At 37.4% G+C, this 12,598-nt stretch overlaps 1 protein-coding gene and 1 long non-coding RNA gene across 15 annotated transcripts in view; one reads left to right on the top strand and one right to left on the bottom strand.

The window, feature by feature from the left end:
- Positions 1-5,624, bottom strand: part of USP15 (ubiquitin specific peptidase 15) — a 92,220-nt gene extending 86,596 nt beyond the window's left edge. For 13 of the 14 annotated variants that reach the window (XR_005559192.1, XR_005559193.1, XR_005559194.1 and 10 more), the window contains exons 1-3: positions 5,203-5,624; positions 1,802-1,929; positions 1,083-1,213 (exon numbers count right to left, since the gene is read on the bottom strand). Coding sequence is in view for 9 of the 14 variants with exons in the window: in XM_039363716.1 (XP_039219650.1) it covers positions 1,083-1,213; positions 1,802-1,929; positions 5,203-5,480 (537 nt within the window). In the remaining 5 variants the exon portion in view is untranslated. Of the gene's footprint in view, positions 1-1,082; positions 1,214-1,801; positions 1,930-5,202 lie in introns of those variants that run through there. The other variant, XM_039363718.1, reaches the window with a different exon arrangement.
- A 220-nt stretch (positions 5,625-5,844) lies between these two features.
- Positions 5,845-10,603, top strand: LOC120317280. Its single transcript, XR_005559197.1, has 3 exons — positions 5,845-5,984; positions 6,615-6,701; positions 10,491-10,603. It is a non-coding gene; the product is annotated as an uncharacterized LOC120317280 (long non-coding RNA).
- Positions 10,604-12,598: the final 1,995 nt, after the last annotated feature.

Below are 12,598 nucleotides of genomic sequence, written 5' to 3'. Positions count from 1 at the left end.
TAGGGTTAAGTGATTGTCCTGAATAAGCTAAATTATTTCAAATATCATGAAATAATTTCTGTATTCTAGCACTGAATTAAACTTTCACAGTTTATATTAAAGTTTTATTATATTTTGATCAAGAACTCAAATATGCATATGAACTCATACTATTTATTTCAATAGAAAAAATATTCACAATGTTAAATTAAGGGGACCGGTATTTCCATAGCTAAAGTAGATTTTGTAACATTAATTTTAGCCATTTAAATGTTCAGTACAAAGAAATTATACTGAAATTTTAAGCATATACATTACTTTTCTTCAAAACATATATTTCTTAAACAATTATGGATTGTTTAGAATTAAGTTAACAATCTTCTTGCAATGAATTCGTACAGATGCTGGCAAAGAGAAGCTACCTCAAGAAATATTTCCTAGGGAAAAAACTCCTTACATATCTACCTGGAAGAAGATTGAAGAGATATACAAAAGTGGAAGATGTCACAACTAACTAGTCAAATAATTATCTTAATAAAATGCATCAGCTATAGCTACTTCAGCTATATAACTTGTTACAACAAGCAAAAATCAAATGTTAATAACACAGGATGCTCCATAGAGTCTGGTACGCAAAAGTTAAAGAACCAGATAAGAAATATAAACAATAAAGTGCAAATTAAATGAAATTAACATGCATTACCTATACACTTAGATTAGACCTTGCTTTGCTGAACCAAGGAAAGAACAAATTTAGACTTTATCTGCAGAAGACTGTCAATGAACACATAATAGAAATATTTTAGGATTACTCAAGGAGACACAAATCAGGCTAGAAACAATGAGGCTAGGACTTGAAATAACTGAGACTTTAATATAAAAAATACCTGCTGCGTAGTTCTTTGTTCTGATATTAACATACATAAGAGTTTTGTGAAGAGTGAACAATTTTAAATGTTAGTACCAGAACTAGTTAACTCACATAAAGTTCAACATGGCTTGGGGAAAAAATATTTTTGTTCTTTTAGTATGGTGGGAATTATTATAAACAAAGAATTTCCAAATACTATTTTAACATTTCAGTGTTTTGCTATAGGAGGTACCTTGCGTGCAATAGGTTCTTGACCTTCCAGAAGAGTATACCAGCTAACCAGTTTGTTCCATCCTTCAGTTGGTAAAAGAATGTAGTCTAGCTCATCAATAAGATGCTCTTTAAGATATTGACAATCCCCATCTATGAGGGAAAAAACACAGATTACAAATGGGAATCTTTAAAAAATGAATACAACTTAGTCTTATGATGGAAGTCAATTTCTGAATTACACAGTCCCCCCCCAAATATTTTTATAAGAGATTCTTAGAAATACACTTATTCCACTAATCCACTATATTTAATACACAAAGGACAACTATCTATTCAAGTTACTAATACTTCAATTTAATCACTACTGTACTTTTTAATCCATTTTAAACTTTTAATTTGCTTTTAACATACTTTCATCTTTTAGTTTAAATAAATTTCAGAAAGTTTAAAGTTTATTATGCTTTTCCAATACAAAAATAGTTAGAAAGTGTTTGATAATTTGTATTTTCCCTCCTTGGCAGCAGAAACTTGCTTTGTGTAAATTCTGGAATATTTTGAACATCCTAGACATATTAGATATAAGATTATTGCAATTAAACATTCTCTTCTTGCAGGTTTTCATTAAATATTTGAATCCTACGAATTAGGACACAGGCTGTGGAGTCACTAAGAAAACTATCTTATTAATATACTGAGACACCTCAGAATTTTTTAAAATAGCAAACACAAATAAATTACCTTTGAGAAGTCCAGAATTATCAATAGGACCAGGATAAACATTCTGATCTCCCATTTGATACTTGTCCCAGCTGTCAAATCCAACATATTTTTTCCATTGTTTGAACCAACGACTATCCACTAAATACCTTCAAAAGAACATGATAGAAACATGTATTATGAAACAATTTCACAGACCTGCATGATTGCTCACATAGTTAATTTCCCAAACATAGATGTTACTACATATCAGGACATCTGATTCTAGTATCAAAACTTTGCGTATTTTTAATAAATAATTCTGGTGCTATATTTATACAAATCTATTTAGACGTAATTTTTTTATATATGCAAGCAGGATCTTAAGCAAATCCACATTCTATAGAAATTTAAAAGAAAATACTGATATATGCTATTGTTTCACTTCTTAGTTCCTGCCACAGGTAGCAGCTAAACAAATCTAGTTTTTTGTATTTGATAGACAAGCTGCTCAGATATTTGTCTACTGTGCAAATCTAGGTTCTCTGGATATATTTGAAATCAAACTAAACAGGTTATCCTCACTATTACCACTTGCCATGCCAAAGTGATACAATTTTTTTGACTGCATTATATTAGTTACTTTAATACCATTTATCACACTGAATTTCTGGACAACCTGTAAGAACTGGGAATCTGACGAAATAGTTCATCCTTTGATTTTCAGAAGCTACCTACTTATTCCTCTTCTGTCATTTATACTGAGTTCCCATATGGAACGTATCATTCTGTTCTTAAATCTGTTTATCAAAGCATTTGTGAGGATATGATATTTAGTTTTACTCTTCCTTTATGAATTATGCTATGCTATGCCATGGATATGGAGCATAGCATAATTTGAGTTCTTTGGCAATCAAACAAAAATTTCAAGTCAAGCAGAAAAGGAAGGATGAAGCCTAGTGCTAGGACAGCTAGTTGGAGTTGTGGCATGAGTGCCTGGAGTTGTGGCATGAGTTGTGACATACAACTCTTGCCAAAGACTCCTTAAAAAAACTGCTTTTTTCTTTTCACATGATAGATGTGGATCACTGCATTTTAAGGAGCACCAAAAGAATGCAACAAGATCATCTGGAAAGTGGAGCCACATTTAACACAAACAAATATTTCTCTGGAGCCCAGAATAAATGGAACTTTTTAAAGGAGATACCAACAGATATGTTGTGCACATCCACATTCATTTCCATTGACCTTTTGACTCTGAATCTGAAGCACAACACATTCCAATTTTCTAAATATTTTCTCCCAAAGCCTGCCATGATTATTCCTGGATCTCCAATTAGCTACAGTATCATCACTTCAATACCAGATTATCTAGAAATTATCTAGGTAGATTTATTCTGCTTTTAAACCTTTGCTATTTTTATTTAAGCTTAATAAGCATTATGCTATAATTTAAGACTGGAATATAGATTAATGAAATAAATTACCTTTAAATTAAATATTAGGGTTATGGTCAAACTGTTTTAAGACATAAAGCATTTAGAAGACATATTTAAAAGAGATATTACAAGTAACAAGCTTTTTATTTCAAATGTAAGAAAAGTACATGCCAAACCTGTTAGCATGTGAAGCAATAATATAACTTTATAAAATTATAACCTCATAACTGGAATGAGAGAAAATATTGAAGACTAGTAAGGCAAGATTATATTATATCTTATTATTATCCTAATGATAACATTGTGGTAATTTTACATATTGCCAATTAAGGTTCAACCCCAAAATATCAGTTTCCAAATCTAATGGTAATATAAATGAAAAGTACTATAGCTGAAGATTTTAAAAAAATTTCCTCCACAAAGATCCAAACTTGGTATAGAAACAATATGTATCTACAAAAAAATGTGAGTTTTAATACCAAGTAACTGTAATTATAATTATGAACTGTCTTAACCGTGGGGCTAATTTCAGTAAGTAGGGGGTGCAATATATTGTATATTACTGGAAACAAAAGATAAAATTGTTTACAGTATATTTCTACGTACATATGCATATGGAGTACAAAATGTACCGCAACAAAGGCAAGTGAATTTGGGAGAGGGCTGCAGAAATGTTAAGAAGTGAAATATGTATTTCACTAAGACTCAATTTGCTCATTTTACAAGTTTAATATCCTTGCAAACCGAAAATGTATGGGCCCAGCCTTTCAGAAAAAAGTGCATTTGGAGCTGCAAAAGGGATGTTGGTGAGTGTCAGATGGTCGATCTCCAGTATGCACTTTTTCCATTCCTGGTACAGAAGCCAATGAATGTGCACACTTGGTCTTAATCTTCCAATCTACTGTTTTTCCTCCCAGCCGAGAAGGAAAATATTTATGGCAATGTAAACTGTATCTTAATCCATAAATACTACAATATCAATCAGTTAAGATTTGGCATATTAATACAGAAGGTTACAAAATCCAAATTTTAAGTGTTTAATAAAAGATTGATATTTATGTATCTAAAATCTAAATCAGGTTATGAGATTGAACAGCCCTTTTCTGCTCAGCCCCTAAGCAGCTCTTAATTTAAGAGACATCTTGCCTGATTTTGGAGGCAGTCTAGACTTTATAGATGGGTATACTGTATATACTAATTTCCCTTTTGAGATTAAACTAATGGCCATAATTGAACTCTGCAGCAATGAATTCTTTTAACAAAAATACATTAAAGCATCTTCTCTGGATTGCCCCAGATCTCCTACCATTTTGCATTATATGATTCTAGGTGCTAGAATTTGGGGAGGAAAGAATTACTCTCTCTCCACTTTCTCAGCATCCTCCATAATTTTATAAACCTCTATCTGACCGACCATCCATTACTGTTTTATTCCCTCCCGTCCTTTCTGCAATCACTGTTATGACCATGAAGTTAGCAAATTAAGAATTCTGAAGGGAGTGACGGGGAGGAAGAGTCGAGTGTTATGAAAAGAACCGGGTGAAATATATACCCAAGAAGTGCCCGCAGCCCTCCCAACGACGATCATTCCAGAGACACAGGCCCTACCATGGAAACTCCCTAGGAAGCCGCTCTGGGAATGAGAAACCTTGCTCGAAATACACACTCGCACCGTTCCTCCACCTAGGACGGGTTGCTAGAGACCATTTGAAACAATGGGAAAAATACCTGGCGGTAGATCCCTGCAGGCGAGGAGTTAGCGCCGTTCCGACAGTGCGCTGAGGCAAAGCCAGTCACAGGCACTGGAGGGGGGGGGGGAAAGGCGCCTGAAAACCTGCTCCCCAGATAGAAAGGCATCTCCCGTGAATGAACAAGGGTAAGAAGGGCAGAGGAGGGCTGCCACCTCCCTCGCCAAAAGACACTCAGGCAGGCACCGCCCGCAGCTGTCATCGAGAGGGGCCCTCAAACATCCCCGCCGTTCGCCATCCCTTCCTTTTTCCTCACCAGGTGTCGCCCTTGCGGAGAGCCGTCTTGAGCAGCGCCGCGATATCCGAGCGTTGGGTCTCCAGATCCGCCGCGCCACCCTCCGCCATGTCTTCCAGCTCCGGAGCGGCAGCAGCTGCGAAAGTGACGGCAGCAGGCGGAGAGGCGGTGGCAGCGGCGGCTGCAGGGACAGGAGCGGCGGCAGTGGCAGGGGCGGCCCGCGCTGCATGCTGGGAGTGACGCTGCGCGGCGACCGGGGAAACGCCCTCCACCACCCCCTCCCACTTCGGCAAACCCATGGATGGAAGAGGGGAGGAGACGAAGAGAGCGCGTAAGAATTCGAAGCGAGAGCGGCAGTTCGGCCTGAGAATATCCCCAGGCTGCTGGGAGGACTATACGGCTCCAATGAGACTACGCATGCGGTGTTGGGACCATGGGACTAATAAAAGGCAGGGCGCAGGTGCAGGGAAATGGAAAGAACCTAAGAAATGACCAGGGCAAGACACTGTCCGCCGAATGTGTTGCTGATTGTCTTTTTTTTTCTTGTGTGTTTAACAGCGTGCAGGATTTCTGCAACGCCAGGCTATTGAAACCGCCAAGGCGGATTACAGAGTATTGGCAGGTTCTTTTTATCTGTTTGTAGTGTGATAACCCTTATTATACTCAATTTGCAAGGAGCAGCTTTCTCGGTTTTGGCGCCCTGGCAGTTCGTTGAAACTACAGCTCTAGGGATTTACCTTAGTTGAAGGCATCTTAAGAGTCACTTATTACTGAGCCGGATTGTGAAATGTCGGTTGTGAACGGTAAATGTACAGGTGACCATTTATGTTAATGAATTTGACATCAAGATACATGAGTTCTGTAACGTCAGAATGTAACAACCTTGGTAATTTAGTTTAGATTGTTCTAAACGTAATTTTGGTGAAGCTGTAATAGAATTGTGGGAAGTCAGTCCCCCCCAAGGAAATATTAAAAGGGTGGAATATTATATTTCTTCAAAGGATCTTAAAGAGGCAGAAAAACATGCCCAGTTTTTCTTAATAGCCCCAAGTCTCCTTTTCCCAAGTAGAAACCAGCTCTATAGAAATGCAGATGTAATAATTCATTCAGGAAAGTTGGAGCCCTCCAGCATGAATTTTAAGAAGACCAAGACACCTAAAATCTATATACTCACCCAAACTCTAAGACAGGACATAATAGGATTAACCCACAGGTGCCAAAGGGGCACACTCAGATTCAGATCAAAGTACATGACACAGGAAATACAAAGCCTCAAACAGGAACAGGAAACAACTTCAAACAAAAGCTCAAGAGGGTATAAAACCCACTCCGTACTATGTGTGCTCTCTCTTCTAGAACCATCTTTCTGTCTGGCACTCTTCAATAAACTACAACCTTCTTTCTAAAGCAGTTGCAATGTTGTTTATTCCCAGCTTGGACTGGACCCTGATGACCTTTCCTTCAACAATTTGGCATCCCAGATGGAGCTCCAAGCTAACCTCTCCAATGGACTGAGAATGGTAAGCCCCATCTTGCTGGCAGCAAACCCCTTGTGTCAGTGGAGAGATTTCCCAGGCCCTGCCCATGTGGAGCGAGGATAGTAAAAGGGAGTTTTGAGTTTGAGCTCAAGGACTGCTTTTGAAAGAAGGGGGGTACCTCTAAATTTTAACTTTTAAAGCCCAGGGGAGCAAAGGAAATGTGTATATATCTGTGTGTGAGAGTGAGAAGACCCTTTTTACAATCCCAGTTGGATTTTGCTCCCTTTGGCTTTTCTTAACTGCAGAAAGGATCTATTTAAGTGACAGACCCTGGAAAGCATGGGGTTTGGCCAGAGCACAGGACCTTTTGTTAGGGAAAAGGGAGAGACTGTGAAAATGGAATGAGAGAATTGGATTGGGCAACCAGCTGGTAAGAACCTGTAAACAAAGCCCCAAGTTAGGAAATTAAGCCCCAAGCTAGGAGCAATCCATACCTCTGAAAAGCAAGCAGAAGACCTCCCGGACATTTGAGGTCCGCATGGGTAGTGAAGGAAAAGCCAATAAAGGAGCAATGCATACTCTCTGCAGGGAGCAGAAGAGTCCTCACCCCTTTTTGGTCTGAAACCGTGGTAGAATCCCTGAAGGAATGACCCGTACTCTGTTAGGGAAATCAGAGTCCTCCAGGGTCCCTTTTTGACCCGAAAACCGTGGTGGTAGGCGGAGGTCTCACTAGGAGCCGAGGTGAACCCCTACATTGGAAATAGAGGAATCATGGGATGTTCTAGTTCGAGGGTCGAGATAGGCTCCCCCGTAAAAAAATTGCTTGAGGCCAGAGATGGGAATCGGCTACCCATTCATGGAGGTATGAAAAAGAGAGGTAGAGAAATTATGCAAAAAAAATGGGCTTTGCTCAGGGCTTTGCTAGGAAACCAACTCAGCTAAATAAAGGTACTTAAAGGGAATTTAAGATATAGGAATAGTGATCTCTCTCTCTCTCTCTCTCTCTCTGCAACCACATGATATGCTTAAGATTTGTGCCTTCTCTAATTTGAGTTAACTGAGATTTATGGTGGCAATGGCCAGGATGTGTAAAACTAAGACTTCTTTTTCCCTTTTCTGTTCTCTTTTCCTTGCTTTTGTGTGTGAGGTAAATGTGACTGTTAAGTGTCTCTAATCCAAAGAAAAAATAATTTTAAAATTCTGCTAGAAATTCTGCTTAAAATAAGCCACCAAAAGAAAACACCTTCAACCTGTTTGCCTAGCCAGAAAACAGTCTTGGCAAACAGTTTGCCTTCCCTTTGTAGAAGTGAGAGACAGGCAAAGATCGTGTGCAGAACACTGCCCCTCCAAAGCCTGTGTACCCCTCCTTTCTGCATCTATCTCATTCCTTCACATCACCATAGTGATGTGGTAGTATGTAGGTCTGTGTGACCTTGGCCAGTTTGATAAGGCTGGCTCGTGAACAACAAATTTCCCTGTATACGGCCTCTAGCTTTTTACTCTTGAGGATTGGTAAAGGATTTTAGCCAATGAAATGCTATTGCCATTTAGTAACTTTTGCTATTTGTAAAAGTCTATAAAAACAAATAAATGCTGCGTGCGAGCGGCCATTTCTTTGCACCCTTCAATGACTAAGGACTGATTACTACATCCCTTGTTAGGAGGGAATGTTTTAAGCACATTTAGAGGGAAAATTTTGTTTGTTTGTTTGTTTTAATTGTGCATTTTCTGTAAATGTTGTAAATGGGTTTTATCTGTCTATCCTTTTCCTGAAACATGAGGTGTGTCTAGCTACATGTGCCTCCTGAAGCTCAAGTTTGCTTGTATAGGGAAATAACCTTCTTACGTTACTTTTATCCTATCACTAATCCGTGAAACTAATATTATGAAACTAATCCTGGAATATATAAGCATTTTTTTAATCTCTAAAATAATGTAGTCTTTTTAGAATAAATGTTAAAGGTAGATTCTCCATGCCCTCCATGCCCGCACACCTTAAAATATTAGGCTTTTAGGATTTTCTGGTAATGTCACAGCAACATGGGCGCAGGGGAATGAAGCTCCATTCCCCAAATTTGATTTCTAGCCGCTGGGGGTTCCAACAAGATCGAAAGTCGCCCCGTAGAGGCGACTGGCCAAAGGGCGAAGCTTTGTAGATCACCGGCCAGCAGTAGCTGACCCGCTTGATCCAAAGAAGCCCTTGGGACCAGCAGGAAGAAAGGCTGATCGTACCCATGTGGTCAGCCAGAAGCTGCTGGTTGTCAAACACAACGAACACAAACAAGCTGAAAGCAAAACAGCTGATCTGGGTGAGACTTCTTTCCTTACCTTTCTACAAGTGAAAAATACTGGTTCCAGAAAAAGCTCCTAAAAGCAAGAAATCCCCAAACTTTAGGAAGGGGAGGATTTTTTTTTCTCTACCACTCCCTCCTGAACTATAAGCAGAAGTTTAAGCATTGCAGGAAATTAAAACTGACTTATAATAACATTGTGAAGACAATTGAGGGATAGAAGAAGGATATTTTGGGAAACTTTTGCATTTAATTTTTTTTTATTCCTTGTTTGGAAACCATTGGATTTTAACTTTCTAAACTTTTTAAAGTTTGGTGGGAATCAACATCTAATGACATCTAGTGGCAAACTTAAGAACTACATTTAACCTTGCATTTTTAACCTTATCAAGCTGTTTTGACTGGAGCCCTAAAACTTGGCTAGATGCCCAGACACAGCTTATAGTATAAACTTTTTTTTAAATAAATTTTATTGAATAAAAAAAGGAATTAAAAACATTGAACATGGTAAATCAACATTTGACAGACATCTCAGTCCATATTTACATTAATTACAAATAAATCTCTTTACAGTAACATTCTAATCTCAATCTTGGCTTTTCTCATTACAATGACCTCCATTTTTTCCCACCATCTTTAAAATTTATTCCATATTTGATAAAAATCTGATTCATCCTGATTTTTTAATCTTTTAGTTATCTTGTCTGAATTAATGATTTTCTGATTTCTGATTTTCTGAATTAATGTTTCCCACTCAGTACATTCGTAGCTTTCCATTTTTGCGCAAATAATATCCTTGCCGCTGTAACCATGTGAATGAATAAATATGTGTCATCTTTACTTACATTTTTTTCAAGTATTCCTAACAGCAAAGTCTCAGGTTTGTACTGAATGTTTTGCATAGTCATTTTTATTGCCCATTCCCAGACCATACGCCAATACACCTGTGCTTTTCTACATGACCACCAAACATGAAAAAGTGCCCCTTTCTTTTTTACATTTCCAACACATAGATGAATATCCTTTATACATTTTGGCTAATCTGGCTGGAGGGAGATGCCATCTGTAAACCATCTTATATAAATTCTCTTTATATGTTGACGCCAATGTGATTTTATTGTTTCGCATCCATACCTGCTGCCATTGATCCAAATTAATATTATGTCCTAGATCTATTGCCCATGTCACCATTGTTTCTTTGATCTGTTCTTCAAATAGTCTATACTCCAATAAGTGTTTATAAATATTCTTTATTTGTTTTTTCTCCTATATTTTGTCTAGCCCCATATCTTGTCTATTAATACCCCATTCTTGCTTATCTTTCGTGTATCTTGCTTGAATCTGGAGGTAAGACCACCATTCTGTATCTATTCCTTGTTGTCTTAACTCTTGTTTTGATTTTAAATAACCCTCTTCTGTCAGAATGTCTTTATATGTAATAACCTTGTCTTTCCTAAACAGATTGGGGTATGTAACTGCCTCCAGTGGCAATAACCAGGCCGGAATCTTCGTATAATACTGACTTTTAACTGTGTTCCAGCTTTTTATTAATCTTTGCCGAACCTTGTGTCTTAAGAAGTATTGGTGATTTCTGTTTTGCCCTATCCACATGTGAGCATGCCATCCCTGCTGAAGATCATAACCCTCTAACTGTAAGCATCTTTGATTTTCTAAGGTTATCCCATCGCTAATCCATGTCAGGGCCGCGGCTAGGTAATATAATTCCCAATCAGGGAAACCTAAACCACCCCTTTCTTTGGCATCTTGTAGAGCCTTTAATTTTATTCTAGCCTTCTTACCAGACCACACAAATTCTAAGATTATTTTAATTATCTCCTTGAAAAATTTCTTATCTAATTGAATTGGGATATTCTGAAACAAAAATATAATTTTGGGTAGGATATTCATTTTTACTGCTGCAATTCTCCCAAGTAATGAAAGGTGTAAGTTTTTCCAGCGTTCTAGGTCTACTTTAATATTCTGTACTAATTTACCATAGTTGTCTTCTTTAATTGATGAGCAGCGTGCTGAAATAACTATCCCTAGGTATTTAAATTTGGAAACTACTTGTATGCCTAATTTTGCCTCGAGGGATCCTTTTTGTATGTTAGTCATATTTTTTGTAATGATCTTTGTTTTATTTTTGTTTATTTTTAAGCCTGCATGATCCCCGTACTCTTCCAGAATTTCGAATAGTTTCTGCCCTGAATGTTCTGAGTCTTCTAAAATAAATGCTAGGTCATCTGCATAAGCCTGAAGTTTATATGTTTCTTTCTTGATCCTTTAATCTGCTCTTCTTGCCTTACTGCTCTAGCGAGGATTTCTAGAGTGTATATAAATAGCAATGGTGAAAGAGGGCATCCCTGTCTTGTGCCTTTCTGTATTTAAATCTATCAGTGGCCTCTCCATTTACTATAATCTGCGCGCTTTGTTTAGAATATATTGCAGCTATTACATTTAAAAAATTTTCCCCGGCTTCCATTAATTTTAATTATTGGATCATAAATTGCCAATTGACATTGTCAAAAGCCTTCTATGCATCAAGAAACAGAAGTGCCACTTGCCAATCACTATGCGATTTGTAAAATTCGAGGATGTCTAGAATTGTTCTTATATTCCATTTAGTTTGCCTGTTTGGTAAGAACCCATTTTGGTCTGGGTGTATAAAATCAATTAGGTACTTTTTGAATCTCTCTGCCATTATTGAGGCAAAAATTTTGTAATCCGAATTCAGTAGTGACATAGGTCTATAATTTTGTATCCGTGTTTTTTCCACTTCTGCTTTTGGGATCAATGTTATATTTGCCTCTGACCAAGACTTGGGTATTTTAGCTTTGATTAGTACAGCATTAAAGACCTCTAATAAGTATTGATTAAATACACTTTGTTGCTCTTTATATAATTCAACAGGTATTCCATCTGGGCCTGTCGCCTTATTAATTTTTTGTTTATTTATAGCCCTAATTATTTCAGCCATGCTTATTTCCTCATTTAACATAGTTTTTATTTCCTCCGGTATCTTCGGCATGTCTGCCTTTTCTAAGTATTCTATTATACATTCAGCGCTTCTTCCCTCATTTCTCTTATATAGATTTTCATAATATCTTTGAGCAATTCCCCTTTTTATAATCTCCTCCCCCTGAATTTCTCCATTTTCATCTTCCAAATTGATGATCCATGACTTCTCTTTCTGCCTTCTTAATTTATACGCCAGCCATCTTCCCGGTTTATTCGCATGCTCAGTTATTTTGCTTGGCTGCCTGTAGTTTTTGTGCGAACTTTTCCGATTCCTCTATATTAAGTTTGTGTTTAATTAAATCCATTTTGATTTTCAATCCTTTGTTTCCAGGGTCTCTCTGGAATAGTGTTTCGGCCTGTTTGTAGTCTTCCTCAAGCCTCATGCTATATCGCTTTTTCTCTTTATTTCTCTTAGCCATGTACGAAATTGCGACACCCCTCATGTAAGCTTTAGCTTTATACTACACTAAAAGAAGATCATTATGAGAGATTAATGAAAAATAAAAATAGACTTGGAAAGATGGGAAAATATTCAATTATCGCTTTTAGGAAGAATAGCGACGGTTAAGATGAATATTTTACCAAAGCTAATTTTCTTATTTCAAACAGTGCCTATTAAACTTACTAAGA

The sequence above is a fragment of the Crotalus tigris genome, unplaced genomic scaffold (assembly GCF_016545835.1).
Source record: "Crotalus tigris isolate CLP2741 ecotype Arizona unplaced genomic scaffold, ASM1654583v1 scf7180000019583.1695794, whole genome shotgun sequence".
Lineage (NCBI taxonomy): Eukaryota > Metazoa > Chordata > Lepidosauria > Squamata > Viperidae > Crotalus > Crotalus tigris.
The sequence above is the reverse complement of the archived record's forward strand: the minus strand, read 5'-3'. Positions and strand labels throughout refer to the sequence as shown.